The sequence below is a fragment of the Macaca thibetana genome, chromosome 9 (genome assembly GCF_024542745.1).
Source record: "Macaca thibetana thibetana isolate TM-01 chromosome 9, ASM2454274v1, whole genome shotgun sequence".
Classification (NCBI taxonomy): domain Eukaryota; kingdom Metazoa; phylum Chordata; class Mammalia; order Primates; family Cercopithecidae; genus Macaca; species Macaca thibetana.
In genome coordinates, this window is record NC_065586.1 from 29,242,419 (window position 1) to 29,263,434 (window position 21,016).

The 21,016-nt window shown below is 44.1% G+C and overlaps 1 protein-coding gene across 15 annotated transcripts in view; it reads right to left on the reverse strand.

The window, feature by feature from the left end:
* The window catches only part of LOC126962977 (supervillin), a 270,490-nt gene that overhangs the window by 59,839 nt on the left and 189,635 nt on the right, over positions 1–21,016 (reverse strand). For 7 of the 15 annotated variants that reach the window (XM_050804733.1, XM_050804732.1, XM_050804731.1 and 4 more), the window contains 10 exons: positions 15,916–15,996; positions 12,616–13,539; positions 12,089–12,259; positions 11,349–11,383; positions 10,703–10,764; positions 9,802–9,941; positions 6,959–7,054; positions 4,471–4,714; positions 3,451–4,027; positions 2,405–2,630 (listed from right to left, as the gene is read on the reverse strand). In XM_050804733.1, the coding sequence (XP_050660690.1) occupies positions 2,405–2,630; positions 3,451–4,027; positions 4,471–4,714; positions 6,959–7,054; positions 9,802–9,941; positions 10,703–10,764; positions 11,349–11,383; positions 12,089–12,259; positions 12,616–13,539; positions 15,916–15,996 (2,556 nt within the window). The remainder of the gene's footprint in view (positions 1–2,404; positions 2,631–3,450; positions 4,028–4,470; positions 4,715–6,958; positions 7,055–9,801; positions 9,942–10,702; positions 10,765–11,348; positions 11,384–12,088; positions 12,260–12,615; positions 13,540–15,915; positions 15,997–21,016) is intronic. The other 8 variants (XM_050804736.1, XM_050804738.1, XM_050804740.1 and 5 more) reach the window with 4 other exon arrangements.

The following is a 21,016-nucleotide window of genomic DNA, read 5'->3' on the forward strand; positions in this document are numbered from 1 at the left end:
TCTGAGTTTTAAAAATGAGAATTTTACAGTAGGATTAAAACTTTCAGAAAAACACAGATCAACTAGAATTTACCAAAAAACAGGCAAGTAAATCAGGAATTATTGCTTAGTGGGTAGACACAGGACTTCTTCATCAAAAGTCCTAAGTCCTGATGGACAGAATATTCCCAAAGATGGGAAGGCTCCTTTAAAAGCCTTTGAAAGAAGGGGGCATAATATTAGTATTTTCCACTGGGGAATACCCCAGGGATATTTTCTCATGTGTAAAGCATCAGAACTTGTGTATGAGTGACATTTATTGTTAATTTCCTTAAATGATCTCCCTTCTTCCTCACCAAACCAGTTATCAACGCTTGGGTTTCTGGGATGAAACTCTCTTCGAGCCCCGTTTTCGTGGAAGAGAACTTCAAGCCTCAATAGGCCCAACTGCTTCCCTGACTGAAGACATCCTTTGCCTCACTGCACTGACCCCTCTACCCCTTCCTTAGGCCCCTCAGCCTGCCAGGTCTAACTTTTCATGAATCTTAAGTAAGTAAAGGAGAAAGTCAATCAGATTTAACCATCTTATTAATTTGTCAGTTGAAAAAGATGGCATCTATTATTTTATAAATAATGTTCAAGAAGCTTGGCTTAAAACTAGAAAGAAGGGCCAGGCATGGTGGTGCACGTCTGTAATCCCCACACTTTGGAAGGCTGAGGTGGGATGACTGTTTGAAGCCAGGAGTTCAAGACAAGCCTGGGCAACATGGTGAGACCTCCCAACTGTACAAAAAATCTTTTTGAAAAAATTAGCCAGGCATGGTGGTACGTGCCTGCAGTCCCAGCAACTGGGGAGGCTGAGGCAGGAAGATCACTTGTGCCTAGGAGTTCGAGGCTGCAGTGAGCTGTGACAGCACCACTGCACTCTAGCCTGGGCAACAGAGGAAGACCATGCCTCTAAAAAAAAAAAAAAGAAAGAAGGGGCCAGGCATGGTGGCTCACGCCTGTAATCCCAGCACTTCGGGAGGCTGAGGCAGGCAGATCATGAGGTCAGGAGTTGGAGATCATCCTAGTTAACACGGTGAAGCCCCGACTCGACTAAAAATACAAAAAATTAGCTGGGCATGGTGGTGCACGCCTGTAGTCCCAGCTACTTGGGAGGCTGAGGCAGGAGAATTGCTTGAACCCAGGAGACAGAGGTTGCAGTGAGCCAAGATCGTCCCATTGCAGCCTGGGTGACGGAGGAAGACTTCATCTCAAAAAAAAAAAGAAAGAAAGAAAAGAAAAGAAGACTTTTCATTACGGCTTGGTATACTCTTAGGCAGTCTGAAATGTATCTAGAAAAATAAGAGTGGTCAGTGCCTAACAAAGCATGCAGACTTCTGTGTGGTGGGAGGTGCTGAGGCAGGGTGGAGGTTGGCAGAACTGTGGGAAAAGGTGTTGGAAATGGTTCTCCTAATATGGCGTTGACAAGACTTTTCTTCACCCAGTTTTCCTATCACTATTCCATCATGTTTTTTACCTACTGAAGACGTTCTCCTTTTTTTTGTACAAATTTATGTGGTGCATGAGAAATTTTGTTACACATATAAAATGCATAGTGATCAAGTCTGTATTTAGAACGTCCATCAGCTGAGTACAATACGTTTTTATTTAGTCACCCTACTCTGCTATCAAACCCTGAATTTATTCCCCCTATTGCATCTTTTGCTGCTTAATTCATCTATGTTAAGGGTTAATAAGGAAAACACATCCCCAAGGTAATTTACTTCCAATTCTCTGTATCTGTCTCATTTAAATATATTCCTCTGCATCCTACGTCATTCTTTTGAAAGAAATTAGGCTACTGTGTTATTTGATGCTGAAATGCAATCTTTCAAACTATTACCTGACATACAATTTCTAAACGCAGTTCAGAAAAGTCATCCATTTTACAATCTGTAAAGGAAACAAAACTTGGATTCTAAGCCCAAAGTCGTACACCCTATAAGTAAATTTATCGTCACTCCCTCTACACAAATTTTACACAAGTCACAAGTGGTTTGTGCATTCAGTATGAACCCTGTGTATCTAAAAGGGGAAGAGCCAAAATCTCAGCTCCTGTCACTAGACAGTCCAAGAATTTAATATTATAAAAGACATTGGAACAGTGGAAGCAAATAAATAAAGCAGAAATCTGTTTCTGTTTGTTTTCTCATCTGAGTCTGGAACTGGCCCTGTTGTCATTACCGAACCAGGCTCACGAGCAAAGGCAGTTCACTCTCAAACACCTCAGCTTCCTAGAATTACTCCAGGACAACAGCCCAGCCCTGTGAGAAGCTGAATGTGTGATTTCATCTCTTTGCCCATCACCCAGATCGTTTTCTAAAGCAAGCTGTAAGCTCCTCCCCGAGAGAATTACTTTTCGCTCACCAAATCTCATTACCTTTCTTTAATAGACATGGTTTTGCTGGGTGAGTCAAGAAGGCCCTCCCCTGTCGGCGTTTTGATCTCTCCAGCAGCAAACATCGCACATGGATTCTTGCAGAGCTTCTCCTGTGGCTGTTCCGAAGAATCCTGGGGCTTCCAGGACACCGGGGCTGCGGTTTGAGCAACAGTTTTCCCAGCAGCTGTCCCCGTCTGCTCGGAAGTGGGCTCCCCAAACTCTGCCGCTGGGAAGGAAAAGAGCAGCATCAGCACTGAACTCTTCAGGCGAACGTTCTTCCAGCGATTCGCCCCCAGCAGCGCAGCTCTGGGAGTTTAAGCCGTGGGCACACGGCGGGTGACCCAATCCACTGGGATGTATGCAAATCTGCAGCACGCTACACTCGGAGAAAACCAAACTTCCCGGAGGGTTACCCACACAGCAAAATGCTTCGTGGCAATTGGTTTCTCTCCTGTGTGCGAGACACAGGAAGTCAGCTTTAACCATTTACTCCCGAACGATTCTAATTCTCCAAAACAATACTTTAACATTCAAATGCGCTATACTCACAAATGCAAACTCCTCTTATAACTTACGCTGTACTGTTTCATGCAAAAATAGAAGGAGGATGAAAGGCCCACGCAGTGTGGCTTGCTAGCCTGCAAAATAGGCGTGCAGGAAGAAACACTCTAGCGATTCAGAGACTGGGGTCAAGCCTTTCCTTAATTCCTTGTGCTCACCCAGCCTGGACCTTCGGGGTCATCTATTTCTAAAAGGGGCCACCAGAACGAACCAGCTCAGAAGGCCGTTGTGTGATTGACGTGACCAAAGTCAACAGAAACCCTATGAAGATGCGTGAAAGCGCTTCCGGTGGTTTTACTGCTGAAAACTTGATGTATCCTCTAGTCAGATCCGGGGTAGAATAGGATTCCCACTGAACTTTTAACCAGTGCTAGCTGTAAACTGCCTTTAGAACTTTGTTAAAAGCAATCATAGACACACAGGACAAATCAAGCAGAAACTAAAACCCAGTGGCTTTCTAAAGCTTTAGGGGCACTAGTCATTACCTCTTAGTGAAAACTTCCTTTTCATAACATTCTCCACCACCACCTTCTCTTCAAAGGGCAGCCTGTCGCCCAAGTCCAAGTTTCCTTGTGCATTGGTTTTAGCCATGGAAAATTCCTTCGGTTCATCCCCAAGGTGGGTGATGGGAGGATTCGCTCGTTCCAGGCTTCCTTTTCTGGGAACGGCATATTTAGGTTCCTTATGGCTGTCTCCTTCCCTGGCTCTGTTCAGGATGGGGTAGGACACTTCTGCTTCCTCAAAGGACCCATACTTCTCCATCCCACTGTCTCGACTTGTCCAAGCTCTCTTGCTTTCTGTCTCTCCATATTCTCTCAACATTCCCTTGTTCCCGCTACTCTCTACCAAGGGCTGCCAAGCTTGCGATTTCAGAATGCTTCTAACTGGAGAGTCCGAATTTTCTATTGAAGAAGAAAACTTATAGTCAGTAGCACTTGCATTGTCATCAGGAGGTGGCTTCGTGTGAAGATCCCCGGCATACATTGGAGCGACCGTGGATGCTACGGTAGACACCGATGTGTTCACGGCAGGTGAGAAAGGAATGAGCTTTCCACTCTGCACCTGGAAGGACACAGTTAAAAAGTAAAAAAGCTGCTTGAAAAATATCACCTATATAAATCCTGGTTTATGAATTGACAGAAGCTGAAATACTTGATTGGATGCGGTTTCACTGTTTCTCTTAGTGGAAAACCATTCCTGGACATAGTTGTATCATACGTTTCATTAAACAAAATCCTCTGGGTGAAATGCAGCTGTGCATACTATTTTTTTCTCTCCAAAATGGACTCACTCTACATATTTCCGCAAGCAAGGTATGAAAACAGAAAAAGAGCAACATACTTGGTAGAGTTATCATTTTTAGGAAGAAAGCTATCACCACATCACCTACCGGCAGCAGTTTCCTGGCAGAGCACCTTAATTACATCACTGACCTCAGAGGAATATTGCAGTGCAATAATTGAAGAACACACACACAAACTGCAATCAGACTAGAGCGCACGCACCTGCTCCACCTCTCCCAGCGTGACTGGCTGAGTTTGATAGCGAGCGTTCATTCTCCTCTGTCTCATGTCTATTCTGTTCCGGGTAGAAATCGCTTTTGAGACTGGCTGGGATAATTTGTTAAACAAGGCCAACTTTTCGGCTAAGCTTAGAGTGGAGGAATCAGGTTCTCCTTGCTCAGCAAGCTCTTTGCCCTCATTTGTCTGGTCCTTGGCTAAAGCCTTTTGGTGAGCAGAGGCCTGTAATCTGAAAACAATAAAATGTCAGCAACAAAGGTACCAACAAACACAAGCCCACCGCTAAGTTTCTATGTTAACTTTCTGCCAAGTGTCACATCATTTTGCAAAGGGCTTCTTTTTCCCTAAACACATCTAGGACACAGGCAGGCAGCTGTTCAGCTACTCAGCAAGCAGAGTCGGCACAGGACACTTAGGATCATCGCTTCTACAAAGAGCAGACTCTGAGCTCTGAATTATTTCTACAAAATGAATTTCCTATTTAAGACATTGAAGTCAGCTTGGTAATACCTTATCTTAGACAGACAGGTGGCTTTGTTAGTATCCTAATAAATAGAATGAAAGGGAGTCGCAAAGCATTACCTATGGTGTATTTAGACCTCATGTAAAGACGTGGTTCAGAAGGTGGTCTTTCATGTTAAATAATTAGGAAACGATATAGTCATCTGTCAACAATGTAATAACAGAAGGTCTTCATTTTCACTTGCTAAAGACAAACGGCTTAATTTTTAGAGTCACTGCTTCATCTTAGCATTTACTCTCATAGGTTCCTACCAGTTTTCTAAAAGGTACTTAAATCTGCAATTTCCAGTAACCAGAGTAGTAAAGAAAATTTCAGGTGATTATAAATCCCTCCAACTGGCCAGGTCCAGTGGCTCATATCTACGGAAGGCCAAGGCAAGAGGATCACTTGAATTTAGGAGTTGGAGACTAGCCTGGGCAACATCGTGAAACCCCATCTCTACAAAAAAAATAAAAATTAGCCAGGCTTGGTGGTGTGCACCTGTGGTCCCAGCTACTTGGGAAACTGAGGTGGGAGGATCGCTTGAGCCTGTGAGGTTGAGGCTGCAGTCAGCAGCGATCAAGCCTGGGCGACAGAGCAAGACTCTGTCTCAAAAATAAATAAATGAATACATAAATCAGTAAATAAATAAGTAGCTCCCTCCAACTTCCAGCTAGAAGAGAAGGAAAGCCTGAAGTCTTCACGGTCACTGTGAATCTCTAGAGGTTTTCAATGCAATACACCTTCTGCCCCTGACCAATCCAATTCTCAGATCTAGTAAAGGAAATATTCTGCCTTGACTCCTGTGAATCTCCAATGCACAGGCTGTCCCACGCCAAAGAGCAGTCAGCCTCCAAGTTCCAGGTGTATAATGAGGCCAGTGACAAAAAAGCCACCCGAGCCTCAGAGTCCTCCGTGGACCTCGTGCAGTAACCAGGAGGGCAGGGGAACCCACTTCTCCAAGAGGGCCCTGTCTTGGGTGTGCCAGCTTTATCCCCGCACTGCCATCATTTTTAGCTTTTGTGGTTTGGCTCACGTAACAGTAAAATGAAGGGATGTGACCTGGTGTAAGGACATAATTTTAAAGCACCACAATCTAAAACACGATGGTAAAACATCTATGTTTAGACAGTATAAATTGTTATTTTCCCAGTCCCAAAATATAATGGCATTGTCTCTCTATAAATTAGAAAGAGGGAGGATTATTTTCAGCATGTATTTGTATCTACAGGTGTTTGAAAAAGACTAGGTGTTATCAGCATTTCAACATTCAGATTAATGTCTCATTTTTCTTTTCTTGTTCTCTTTCTTTCTTTCTTTCTTTTTTTTTTTTGAGACAGAGTCTCACTCTGTCACCAGGCTAGAGTGCAGTGGTGCGATCTCAGTTCACGGCAACCTCTGCCTCCCAGGTTCAAGCAATTGTCCTGCCTCAGCCTCCCAAATAGCTGGGATTACAGGCACATGCCATCATGCCCAGCTAATTTTTGTATTTTTAGCAGAGACGGGGTTTCACCATGTTGGCCAGGATTGTCTTGATCTCCTGACCTCGTGATCCACCCGCCTCGGCCTCTCAAAGCGCTGGGATTACAGGTGTGAGCCACCTCGCCCGGCCAATGTCCCAGTTTTCGATTAATCTTTATTAAGTGCTACAACAGTATTTAGACGAAGAACAAAATTTTTCAGGGATGACCATCATTATGAAAAACAAACAAAGCAACTGGATCCATGAGTTAGTGTGATTCTAGTTCTAACACGTAACATAGGCAGAGAGACGAAATGTTTCCCCACGCATGCCAGCACGTAGTTACATCAGCACCTTGCGCTATGACAAAACAAAATGCCACACATTCTGAACAACTCACGTCACTGACTTGTTTGTCAAACAAACGACAGACATTCAAGACTTTAGGATGTATCTGCTGTTCGGCACCTTCGCACCGGGTGCCGCATGCATCTGTCTCTGTCCGGTACCTGGCAGGCTGCACAGCACTCCTAGCTACAGCGGGGCTAGGAAGTCTCGCCATTACAGGGTGGGCGCCCCCAGAACACGAAGCAGGGATAGGTTCACTTTAAAAGGAATTGCCAAAGAGGAAACATTCATAAGGAGAGAGAAGAAGAAAAGAAGCATTAAGGACAGCATAGTTTCACATTCAGAAACGTTAAATCAAAAATTTTCACAGAATTTTTTGCTAATTATTTTTGGGGAGAAAAAAAATCACGCAAGAACTTGAAAAGCAAATACGAACTCAGGAAATAAGAGACAGCAGCTACCCAAAGCAAATGGGGTAAGAAGAATAGGTGTTCAGAGCTGGGAGGATTCACTCTGTCTTGAGAATACTTGTCTCGGTGTTAAAAAAAATTTTTTTTAAAAAGCAAATATTAGCCATCAAAAAATCAGTAGATTATGTCTGTGTTTTAGAATACTGTTTTCAATCTAAATTTTTTCTTTCTGTGTTTTTTTTTTTTTTAATTTAAAAAAAAATTTTTGGAGATGGAGTCTGACATCCAAAAAATTTTGGAGATGGAGTCAGACAGTCTAGTCTGTCACCAGGCTAGAGTGCAGTGGCATGATCTTGGTTCACTGTAACCTCCGCCTCCCGGGGTCAAGCAATTCTCCTTCCTCAGCCTCCCAAGTAGCTGGGACTACAGGTGCATGCCACCTTGTCCAGCTAATTTTTGTATTTTTATTAGAGATGAGGTTTCACCGTGTTGGCCAGGATGGTCTCGATCTCTTGACTTCGTGATCCAGCTGCCTCAGCTTCCCACAGTGCTGGGATTACAGGCATATGCCACTGCGCCTGGCCGTCTGGACTTTTTTTTTTTTTTTTTGACAGAGTCTCACTCTGTCGCCCAGGCTGGAATGCAGTGGTATGATCTTGGATCTCGGCTCACTGCAGCCTCCATCTCTTGGGTTCAAGCAGTTCTCCTGCTTCAGCCTCCCGAGTAGCTGGGATTACAGGCGTGCGCCACCACATCCAGCAAATTTTTTTGTATTTTTTAGTAGAGACGGGGTTTCACCATGTTGGCCAGGCTGGTCTTGAACTCCTGACTTCAGGTGATCTGCCCACCTCTGCCTCCCAAAGTGCTGGGATTACAGGTGTGAGCCACTGCGCCCGGCCTCAATCTACTTTTTAAAAGTATCAGTGTTCTTATACAATCTATAGGCACATCAAGGTAGATTTATTGAGCCTTAAAATGGGATTAATTTTTCTTATATTTACTGTTTTGCTCCCATGGGTGTCTGCTTCTTATTTTACACCAGCCATTCAAATATTTTCTTTTTAAAAAAACAAACTGATTTGTAAAGATTTCCTAATGAGTGCAAGGATATACTTAGCTACAAATGCACCAAGAAACTGAGGAGGAACTGGAGGAGGAACTGCAGGCAGCTGATCTAACAGCAGGTCCATAGAACGGGGCACTGACATGGAGGCCTTTTGGGATGTCAGTAACCTAATGGGATGAACTTTTTTTTTTTTTTTTTTTTTTTTTCAGGAAGGGTGTCTGTGTGTCCAAGGTAAGCACAAAACCAATTAACAACTTCAACAACAACAACAAAACTAGGCTGGGTACAGTGGCTCACACCTGTAGCTCCAGCACTTTGGGAGGCTGAGGTGGGAGGACCACTTGAGCCCAGGAGTTTAAGATCAGCCTGGGCAACATGGCAAAACCCCATCTCCACAAAATACAAAAATGAGCCAGGTGTGGTGGTGGGGCCTGTAGTCCCAACTACTTGGGAGGCTGAGGTTGGAGGATCAATTGAGCTCAGGAGGTTGAGGCTGTAGTGAGCCAAGATGGCGCACTGCATTCCAGCCTGAGTGACAGAGTGAGACACTGTCTCAAAAAAACAAACAACGCCCCCTCAAAAAATAATAAAAATTTTCAGTCGATTGAAGCAATGATCTCTGAATGAACTACTCTGGGAAATTAATTCTGAATATATTGAAACACGTTATTCAAAACGAACTTCCAGTTGTTTGGAAAGTTATCAAACTGCAATTTAATTTTTAGAAATTTCTGGCAATTAATCCCAGCACTTTGGGAGGCTGAGGCAGGTGGATCCCCTGAGGTCAGGAGTTTGAGACCAGCCTGGCCAACATGGTGAAACCCCATCTCTACTAAAAATACAAAAATTAGCTGAGTGTGGTGGCACATACCTATAATCCCAGCTACTCGGGAGGTGGAGGCAGGAGAATCGCTTGAACCCAGGAGGCGGAGTTTGCAGTGAGGCGAGATCCTGTCACTGCACTCCATTCTGGGTGACAGAGTGAGACTCTGTCTCAAAAAAAAAAAAAAAAAAAAAAAAAAAGAAAAGAGATTTCTGGCAATTAAGAACAAAACAAACCCGTATCTTTTAGAAGGGCATACTGGGATATTTATGGATGAAATGGTAAGACCTCTAGTGTTTGCTTGAAAATAGCACAGGAGGAAAGGAGAAGTGAATGGGACACGGGCTGAGCATCGCCGGCCAGGAGGGGGCCAGGAGCGGGTGACCGTGGAAGCTGGGTTTCATCACAGGAATCCACCAAGTTTCATGTTTCTATTTTCCGTTGTCAAAGAGATTTTTAAAACACCAATATGCAGAGACAGAAACAAAATAGAACAAAAACTCCTTTCAAGTTTTTCTAGAAGATACACATCCCATTACAGTTTAGAGAGACCACAGTAAACAAAACCCCTTAGTACTAACTTCTCTGTGGCTTTTAGCTAAACCACTTCCCCAATGCCTCATTTTCATTGAACACTCTTTAAATGTATATTTTTTTTAAAAAAAGACATTATAGCCAAGGCTGAGAAGTCCCGTGGGCACTTACGTGGCTGCGATGACCACCTCCTCGGTGGTGATGGGCTGGGTGAGGGACCTGTCCTGCAGACGGCGTAGCCTCTGCTCCACAGCCGCATTTCTTGAGCGTCGTTTTGGAACATTTTGTTCATCAAAAGATTTTTCCATCTCCTAAGATTAGAAACATTGTGGAACCCTTATAAATTCAAGGAAAGAGCTGGGCATGGTGGCTCATGCCTGTAATCCCACACTTTGAGAGGCCAAGGAGGGAAGACTGCTGGAGGCCAGGAGTTCAGGACCAGCCTGGGCAACAAAGTGAGACCCCCCATCTCTACAAAAAAATGCGTAAATTAGCCAGGCAAGCTGGCACAGGCCTGTAGTCCCAGCTACTTGGGAGGCTGAGGTGAGAACATCACTTGAGCCTGGGAGGTTGAGGCTGCAGTGAGCTATGATCACATCACTGCACTCAAGCCTGAGTGTCAGAGTGAGACCCTATCTCTAAAAAAAATTTTTTAAATAACAAAGAAATTCAAGGAAAGGAAATGAGGGTGGTAAAAAGTCTTTACTCTGTTCTCCTACAGGACCTACAGGAGGGGTCACTAATGAGAGCCTCGTATCATTGTCAGAAGTGTACACTCATGCTGTGTCCATGAGATGGCCACAACCAGCCAAAGATTAGGAAGAAAACAACAGGTGGGCCAAAGCCGGGAGGGCCTTAGCATGCCCAGAAGTACATGAAGTAGGCTGGGGCCACAAGATTCTCCCTCCCTAAGGCTGACAATTTTTATTTTTTTTGAGACCGGGTCTCACTATGTTGCCCAGGCTGGTCTCAAACTCCTGGCCTCAAGTGATCCTCTTGCCTTGGCCTCTCAAGTAGCTGGGATTACTGCACCCAGTAGTGATCTCTATTCAAGCACGTCAGCACGGCTTACCCTGAAAAGCAACCTCTTGGCGGCAACACTTAGCTTGGCTCGTTCATCCACCTTTTCTTCATCTGCAAAAAGCCACAAATTAAAAACCAGACATCATTAGAAAAGGTTAAGTTCGGTCTCCAAAAAATCTTTCAGGGCTAACCTAGAAATCTTTGAGTACAAGAATAGGTGCATCAAAATAAGAATTGGTGGTAGTTTCCCCTGGCAGGGAGCCCATTCTTTCTGCTCAGTGAAAAGGTACTAATTTCCCTTGCAATTCAACCCAGCCAAACCAAAGCAAACTCTGTCCAAGGATTTCTACTCTAACATTAGTTCAATCGAGATTTCACGAATATATTTTATGGGGGGAATTTCTTTTATTTTTAAATAGTAGCAGCAGCACAACAAGAAGAACCTGCTCCTTTGGTTTGAATTAGTTGTTTTTATACTGGTCACTGTATGATTCTCTAACTGCGCTCAGAAAGAAGGGAAACCTCATCTGAAAATTTCAACTAGATTTTATTATATTCACAGAATGAAAACCTGCAGCAAAGGGAGACAAGATGCTCCATCATGTTATTCTCTCAAAAAGCCAAAAACCTTATTATTAAATCCAGTCTAGATGAGACAATAAAGAAGTAGGAAAAACAGGGAAACAGGTACTTGCCATCGATAGCTGGCATTTCTGAATGTGAAGTGCACCTAGGAAAGACATTAGCAAATAATAATAAATTAGCAGGTGGGAGCAGAAGATGGAAATAAAACATCATATTGAAAGTAAAAATAAAAATGCAATTAAATTCTTTTAAGAAAAAACCTGGTAGCAATTCTAGTTGTGAAAACACACATACAGTTGTGAAGTGACACTGGAGCATGTGTGCACACAATCCCAGCCAAGTACACACCCCGTGGAGAGAGACAAGGCACAAGAACAACTTATTAAACACCACTGATGACAATTTTCTAGATAAATCTTACCATTTTGTGCAATAGTATATGACACTTTAGTTTAAAACTTAAATACAACAAGTAGATGAACATTTAGAAAATGAATATAAAATTCCTCAGTTATATTCCCTGTAAAATCTGGTGAACATGCAATCTGGAATCTAATTTAACAAGAAAGTAAAAAATATTAAAAGCATTAAATGAAGAAAAACAATATTTCTTACTTCTTATCATCTGAATGCAACGTAAAATTGTGTATGTATCATAATATCACTGTAAAGGCTAACATTCTTTAAAAAGACTTTTAAATAAGCCAAATAAATAATGCTTATAGATTAGATGGAAGAATTATGGAATCGCCAACATCCCATATAAATAGCATCAAGGCCATCAGTGTAGTAAAACTCCCGTGTCATTGCCATGTTCCTGGACTAGGAAACTGCACATACACACGCCTACCTATCTGATTCCTTTCGTTCTGCTGAAGTTACAGGTTGGGTTCTAAATCTCTCGGAAGTTTTTCTACTTTCACCAGGAGAAAAATAGCGTCTTGGTTTCCGGGACCCTCTCTCCCGTTCCACACTGGTGGGCAAGCCAGGTCCTTCGGCCGACCTCTCCACCCGTGATTTGCTTTTAGAATCAAAGGGCAGAGAGTATAAGGAAGGCAAACGAAGACAGAGAAAGAGAAGACAGCAAAGGATTATGCATCTCTGTGAGTCAAGGCACAGACACCGCCAAACCCCTCTTCATGCCTCTACCATGCAGGTAAGGAAGGAGACATTCCAGAGACCCAAACCGCTAGTTCCCCATTAGTAGGCAGAAGCAGAGTGGTAGTTTTTGAGCCATTTTCCACATAGTGGCCCTGCACACACTTGTGAGCTAAGCTAATATGATTCAATGCAGAACACAACACAGGTCGAGGAGTGAATCATTCTGCCAGGGACGTGCAAGTGACACAGCTGGAGGGTGTGTGAAGCATCACCTACAGTTCAGGTCTCCTGCAGGCGTTGGCAGATGCCAGGAACGCACTTCGGAGCTGGGCGACAGAGACCTTTGTGTCCAGCATGCTGAGCTCCCCATAGGGCCCTTCAGTCTTGGAGCTGGGCAGCTCCAGCTCTCTCCTGGAAGCTGGGTCCTTATACTTCAAGGCCTGGAGCTGAGGGGGGCCTGTGAAATCTGACAGAGAGCGGGTACGGACCTTGCGCTTTTTCGAGGCTTCCTTGTTGTGACCAGTTGGTTTGGCGTCTTGGGACACAGGCTCACTTTGAATGTAGAGAACCATCTCGCTCCTGCCTGTCCTCTCAGTGGGCTGGTGCTGAGCTTGAGGGGGGTGCGCCATGCTTTCCGGTTCTTTCTGATGCTCTGAGGTGACTGTGCTCACAGCAGGCTTACCAAAGTCCTCGTTTCTAGAGGGATCTTCTGGGCTTCTCACAAGCCCGTCACCCTCCAAAGCCAGTAAGGTTTTCTTGCTTTGCTCGAGAGCTTCAGTGAAGAGCACATCTTCTTCTTTTTTTTCTTCTCCTCCTCCTTCTTCTTCTGCTTTTGACTCGCAGATATGGAGAACTGGGCTATCCCTTCCATCACCTTCTAGAACCTTCAAGGGAGGAGGTTTGGGGACATTCTGGGTGGCTGATGCTACCCAGCTACACTCAGATACATTTTCTGGGGTTTCTGGCGTCACCAGCTTGGCGGTGTGACCGGTATCCGCGGGTTGGACATAGCCACGGATTGGCCGTCGTGCAGAGCCTGCTGCCTTGCTGGGGACCCTATCAAAGGCCGAGTGCTCGGACTGAAATGACAGGTAATGGACTGGCGCTGGCTGGTGTCTCCTCTGAGTTATGGACTCTGAGGCGAGTTCAGGGCTGTTTCGAGCACTTTCCTCTTTCACCAATTTTTCTCTAACTTTAACTCTTTAAGAAAGAAAAAGGATTTAAGTTGCAAAGTGCGGTAACGGCCTCGCAGGAGGAAAGCAAGCGTAGATCCCAGATTACCAGCGAATGGAAACCGACCCCAAGAGAAAATAACTTGTGAAAAAGCATTTTGGTGTCTAATGTCAACTACTTGTCAGATGATCCTAAGTTGAGTTTCCAATTTGTATATGTATGCCCAGGTGGTGCAAAACTCACTGTAACCCTTGTAAAAGCTGGCAGGGGTCAGATGCTATCCTGGGAGAGAATGGGTCCCTTCTGACCAAATAAATACCCAGAAGCCACAGAAAAATGCATTAATATACACCACCAGTATGCATTAGGGCACAATGAGGCTGGTCCCTTGAATCAGGAAGCTTTCCTCACGCACAGGCCTGGAACACAGACTGTGGGGGAAGGTTCCTGGCATACAGACACCTAATGACCAAACGTTGTAATTTCATTGCCTCCTGAAAATGTAAGGGCACTCACGATTATTTACGCTTTTCATTTAGTTCAAGATACAACAACCGCCTCTCTTTTAAAGCACTCAATTAGACATTCACAAGCTTTTTCATGCAATGCAGAGTATATTCATTCATTCAGAAGGCACGTGGCCAGTTTGGGCATCATTATGAATAATTCTAGCGCCAAAAGAATGTTAGAGAAAAGATAGTTGCTGACAGAATTAATGAAGTGAACATTTCCCACCACCATCCCCCTCTCCTGCTGTTATGCTCTTAGTCAAAAACGAATCCCAAAAAAGCTGCCGGGCCCTGGGGCTCATGCTTGTAATCCTAACCTTTTGGGAGGCCTGGGCAGGAGGATCATTTGAGGCCAGGAGTTTGAGACCAGTTTGGGCAACATAGTGAGATCCTGTCTCTACAAAAGTGAAAAACAATAGCTAGGTGCAGTGGCGTGTGCCTGTAGTCCCAGCTACTTAGGAGGCTGAGGCAGGAGGCCCACTGGAATCCAGGAGTTTGAGGCTGCAGTGAGCTATGATTGTACCACTGCACTCCAGCATAGGCAACAGAGAGAGGCTCTGTCTCTAAAAAACAAAAGTAAAATAAAAAATAAAGAGAGATTGCTCCAGTTGTTTCTAAAGATATTCAAATATCTGAGAGCAAAACTGGCATCCTTTTCAAAAGCTACAGACCTTTTTCCATTACTGCAAAACAAAGAAAGCAAGAGCTCTGACCGTGGGGTGGGGTCGGACCTCTGCTCAGATCCCGGCTCAGTCAGATTGGCCTGGGTGGTGCTGGGCAACTCACCTGCCCTAAGTAAGCCTCAGTTTCTTCACCTTTTAAATGGAAATAATAGTGACATAGTGTAATGTGACATTTGCAAAGCACATGGCTTAGTGCTGAGCAAAGAGTAAACATTTAATAGTGTTATCTAGTTCTTATTTTTGCTTTTTGAAGTACCATGTAGTGGGAAAGGAGACATAATTCCAACTACTTGAGAATGGAAAAATGACAAGTGCACCCTGCTAAATTTGATAAAAACTCCTATTTTTTTTTAACATAAGAGGCAGGGCATCTATATATGTGTCATTAAAGGAAAATCCACACAGACACACATATAGGTGGTGACTATGAACAACTCAGGAAAAGAAAACATTCTGAGTTGTTATTTTGCTCAGAAACGAGGCAGTGTTGGAGGTTTTCATACTTAAAACTTTTGTTAATCAAAAGGAGACTGAAGCGCGGCTCCAGTTCTCCTGTGGAATGCGCACTTCTGATCAGAGACAATCTGCATGTTGTCCTCAGCCGAGAACAAAGTGACTGTCAGAAACTCTGTGTGGGGAGCTTTGTCCTTCCATGACTTACTCATTCTGACTCCTTCCGCCTCTCCCTGCCCCCAGTCTTAAAAATGAAATGATAGGAGGTTTTGTTTGCTTTTAAAACCACATGCCCTAAATTTAACTGTTGAAAATTAACTTCTGGTTTAGAGATGAGGAGATATGAAAGCAAGGAGGTTGGAAGGGCTGGGAGCACTGGGGAGTTGAGCAGACCCAGGCTGGTGAGTGTGAGTCAGCTCAGGAAAGCAGCCCAGGGCCTGGCTGGGTGCTCACTACTGCCCCTCACTGGCCAGTCCTATGTGAGTTGGTGAGAAGGAAAAAGCAAAAGGTCAAGGAAAAGGTTTGTCAATCAAGAAAGATTGAAAAAGAAGGGGAAGGAGAGATACTATTAGCATGGATTAGGGCAAGTGGAGGAGAAAAGCAAATGATTTGAAAGTAACTTCCACATGATTTTCAAGTGCACTGGTATTAAAAAAGGGCAAGAGGAGAGTGAGTGTTAGCTGATGTGTGGAACCGCAGGTCAGGCGGGAAGAAGCAACACTCATGCACGCACACCCCAGAGGCCGGCGTGCGGGTACCTGGACGGCCAGTTGATAAGTGAAGGTGTGTCCCCTTCGGAATCTTTCTGGAGAAACCACTCATGTTTGGGTTTCCCTGTACTATTGTGTACAAAAAACAAAACCAGATAATCTCTATTAAAATGTCAACACATACACAGACTTTACCATAACTTAAAACCTAAAGGCTGATTTTTATTAAGAATAATCCTCACTTATAAGTGGGAGTTAAACATGGAGTACGCATGATCACAAAAAGGGAGCAGCAGACATGAAGGCCCACCTGAGGGAGGAGAGGGGCAGGAGGACAGGGATTGAAATACAACTTGTTGGCTGCTGTGCTTATTACCTGGGTGACAAAATATTTCATACACCAAAGCCTTGTGACAATTTACCTACATAAGAAATCTGCACATGTACCCCTGAACCTAAATTAAAACTTAAAAAATATAAACAAATATAAATATTATAGGAAAAAAAAAGAATAATTCTGGCTTTTGAAAATGTATAAGCACATTTTGCTATAGAGTTTATATTCACTTCATGGAGTTTCCAGGACATGTGGCTCACTACTAAAATCAAGAGGTAAAAATAAATGTATCTAAGGCCATTAAATCACGTGTTTTCAGAAGTAATTTTAAATTATTAGAAAGGAGTCAGTTGGCGGGGTGCAGTGGCTCACATCTGTAATCCCAGCACTTTAGGAGGCCGGGGTGGGTGGATCACCTGAGGTTAGGAGTTCGAGACCAGCCTGGCCAACATGTTGAAACCCCGTCTCTACTAAAAATACAAAAAATTAGCCGGGTGTGGTAGTGTGCACCTGTAATCCCAGCTACTCGGGAGGCTGAGGCAGGAGAATTGCTGGAACCCGGGAGGTGGAGGTGGCAGTGAGCCGAGATTGTGCCATTGCACCCCAGCCCAGGTGACAACAGCAGGACTCGGTCTCAAAAAAAAAAGAATGGAGTCTGTTATAGTCACACTCTGGCCTCAAATACCAGGCAATTCTCTTGTAAGCAGCTGACTAAAAGTAAAAGGTAATTTAATTTCCATGAATTTTGCAGTGGCACATTTGTAAATAGCCTAATATAAAAATAGCATCCACGTAAAACAACACATTTCAAATAAAGAAGATAATTAAAATAAATAAAAATAAAATAAAAAATAAATGAGATCACATTTTTAGTTACTATTACACATTTTCCTTTTATAATTATCACTGAATAATGTGACCAACACAAGAGTTACAAGTACTAATTCAGGTCCATTCTGCCCATATTTATTGAGCTCCTAGTGTGTCCAAGTAAAGAGCTAAGGAACGACGAAAATGAATCATAAATCAACATAGCCGTTAAAAACCTTATACCGCAGGTAGGCAAGGTCATATATAGTCCACACATTCATTCCTCAACACACGACTGAGTATGACGCCAAGCAGAATGTGAATGAGTAATTACACCAGGCTGAAGGTATTTTAGAGAAACATCATGGGTAAGGACAACCTTGTTTTAACAATGTAAAGCAAGTCATAGGAGGAACACTCAGATTACTGCCCTGCCTCCTCTTACAATGTAGGGGAAAAAAGGAAATTCTACAGGCTAGTTACAATGTTTACCAGCTCAAAACTTTATGGGCCCATCTGCAAATATTTCTCAGCACCAGGCTGGAAACACATTGCAGCTCAAAAAGCAATTTCTAAAAGAAAATAAGAGTTATAATCCACTTAATTTTCTAAAATCATTTTGGTTTGAGTTTTAGTTGGAGGGGACAGGCAAGTATCTGGAACCGCTATTGTACATCTTGCTGTAACCACTGACCTCTGTCTCAGTCTGGGCTTGGACTGATCTGTTTCTCCAGTAAGATCCTCCAGCCTTGCTACTCCTAAAACTATCACCCCACCTCCCAATCCTCTGCATCACATCAATTTTGCCCACAGCAAATAAAAAGTGAAGCTGTATCTAGAGCCATTTCATTTCCAACTACAAAGGGTCCAATTTCTCAACTTTTATTTGATGGGAAGAGTTTGGCACATCACCCGCAGCCAGGAACGAAGGCAGCGCAACTCAGTCCAGCGTGCAGAGGGAAGAGGGGCCAGCAGACGCCTGCTGTTGGAAATGACATCAAGTTCCTATAACGAATCTGCCGCCTTCACGGGGTTATGTTTAGGCTGAACGCTTTCTGTATAACAGAGGGCTTTGTAAACGAAGTGCAGTACAACTTTTTGAACATGACCTTCACTGGCAAGAATAAAACTTGGTCAGCATCACCATCAAACTCCATCAGGGGCTTGTGGAAGCATGTTGGGTCAGTATTTATAAAATGGAAATCCCACACAGACACAGGGGACTTGCCGGGCTGCATTTGCTTGTTACACCTGAGATATGGAACCAGCCAAAAACCAAAGGACTACCGCCAGGGTGGTGAATACTCAAAGTCTGAGTATATAGACAGTCTCAGACTTACAATGTAAGATTTATTGACTTTAGGATGTTGTGGAAGCGATAGGGATTCAGGAGCGCTTGTGCTTAGAATTGTGAATTCTGTTCTTTTCCTGGGCTGGTGCTGTGTGGTGTGACGCTCCCCTGCGATGCTGGGCAGAGGCAGTGAGCCGCCGCTCCCAGATTGCCACCAGCCACACAGCCGTGGGGGGAACGACCCGTCCCCACAGTGTGCTGCATGGCCAGATGGCTCTGTCCAAATCCAAGCTAATGTGAGTGTTCTGAGCATGTCTGAGGTAGGTTGGGTGTATTAAATGCATTTTTTGACTTAATGTTTCCTTTGTTTTTCTGACTAACAATATTTTCAAGTTATGATGCATTTATTGGGATGTGACCCCATTGTAAGTTGAGGAACATCTGTAAAATAAATCCGAATGTATGTAATAAGAAACAAACAGGCCAGGTGTGGTGGCTCACGCCTGCTGTAATCCCAGCCCTTTTGGAGGCTGAGGCGGGAGGATCCCTTGAGGCCAGGAGTTCGAGCCAGCCTGAGCAACATAGCAAGACTCTGTCTCTATTTAAAAAATTAAAAAGTTAATGAAAGGTGGTGGCATGCGTCTGTAGACCCAGCTACTCAGGAGGCTGAGGCACGAGGATCCTTTGAGCCCAGGAGTTTGAGGCTGCAGTGAGCTATGATTGCACCACTGCACTCCAGCCTGGGAGACACAGTGAGACTCGGCCTCTAATAATAAATAAAAAAATAAATAACAAATGTATGTGAAGGTGTCATGCCTAGGACATAATAAGCCTTTTAAATGTTTTTCTTATTTTCTTCCTTCTTCATAGTCAACACAGTAATGAAAGTTTACAAATTTCTCTTTTTATGTTTTGAAGACATAATACTTAGGAGACCCAATTCAGAAGTCATGCGATTTTCAGCAGAGTGAGTCCAGCCTCACTAGGAGGGCCTGAGTTTGTCTTTAGTACATTTAAAGCAGGAGTGATCTAGAAAAGCATTTCTCCAAGTAAGGGTTTCAGGATCCTTGAGGTTGGCTATGACACATATTTGGGTGAGGTTATCTGCCATACAAAATGAAAATGTGAGAGGGATGAGGAGAGGTCTAAATCAGACACCAACGGTGCACAGGCTCTCCTGGGCACTGCGAAGTGATGATCTCACAGAATGCAGCCACTTCTGAGTCGTGCAGCAGCATCTATACTTTGGTCACTCCCTTCTTCCGTCTCCCACTTCCCCCATCAGACTTCTTAGCTGAGTTCTCCTCCTCACCCCCACTACACAGAGCCCCAGGTGCTCTTGACATTTCAGCTTGGATGTCTAATAGACGTCTTATATTTACATGCCCAGATAATGAACTCTTAACTTCCCTCTGTCCCAGCTTGTACTGGAGTCTTCCCTATGCCAAATCCCTGCTTCGAGCTGCCTTGGCCAAAAAATTGAGACTCACGTTTTACTCCGCTGTTTCTTTCAAACCCCACCCCTACCTCATCAGCAAGTTCTCCTGGTTACCTTCAAAATATAACCTCTTTCCACCACCTGTGCTGCCATCATTCTAGTTCAAGCCACCACCGTCTCTCACCTATGTCACCAGGATGACCCCCTCATTATTCTACCTGGTTTCATCCTGGCCCCCTAAAGTCTATCTTCCGCTTAGCAGCCAGCGTAATACTTTGAACTGTAAGGCAGATGGATCATTCCTCTTGTTGAAACCCTCCTATGGCTCCACATATCAAGTAGCGCCAAACCCAAAGCCCTTGCGGTGGCTCTGAGGCCCTTCCCGATCTGTGGTCTCACTAACATCATCCCTACCGCCCGCTCCGTTACAGCCCTCTCTCCTCACTAGGATGTGACAGCCTCTGGAGAGAGAGACTTCGTTCACGTTCATCTCCTCGGCACTCAAAGCTATGTGTGGCGAACAGCAGGTCTCAGATGCTTGTGGAATGGACGAACTGGTGAATGACAATCTCCACAGCAACTCTATGAGGTCTTCTTGTTCCCATTTTATAGATGCAGACGGTGAGGTGCAAGGGAAAAGGACATTAACTGCCCACAATCACACAGCTGGTAACAAAAGGATGGGGCTCGGACCCAGTGCAGCAGGAACCCCCAGCCTGCACCTTCCAGCCTTCCAGAGCAACAAGCTTCCACATTCTGGAAAATGGCTGCTTCCTTGGCTTGAATGGGTAAGAATGAGGTTGGGATGCCAGTGTTCATGGACTCCAAGGTTAAGCAAGGAAGACACCAAGAACTTCCCGGTCACAGCCACAACCCTGACCGGATGTGGATCTCTCTCTAGTGCCGGTTCCACCGTCAGCAGAATTACCCGATTACCTATGAATTCTGCAGAACCCAATTACCTTGTTCCTTTGTTTCTCCAATGAACAGCATAAAAATCAATGGAGTCAGGCATTGGAAGGTTGTGGACTGAGCTTTCCACCTCGGAGCAGCACAGCCTGATCATAATACTGAGAGGTTGGCAAAGCGATGCCCAACTCGATTTTAAAATATATCATCCATCAAAGTACAAAACTTACTTCAGGGGTGCAGAGGGCATTGTTTTGGAGGATAGTAAAATAGCAGGTGAGTTTTTTAAAAAACATGAAGGAAAAAAGAGATCACATCTGAATTATGGTGGTTATTTTTCTCTTTTATTTTCTCTTCATTTCTT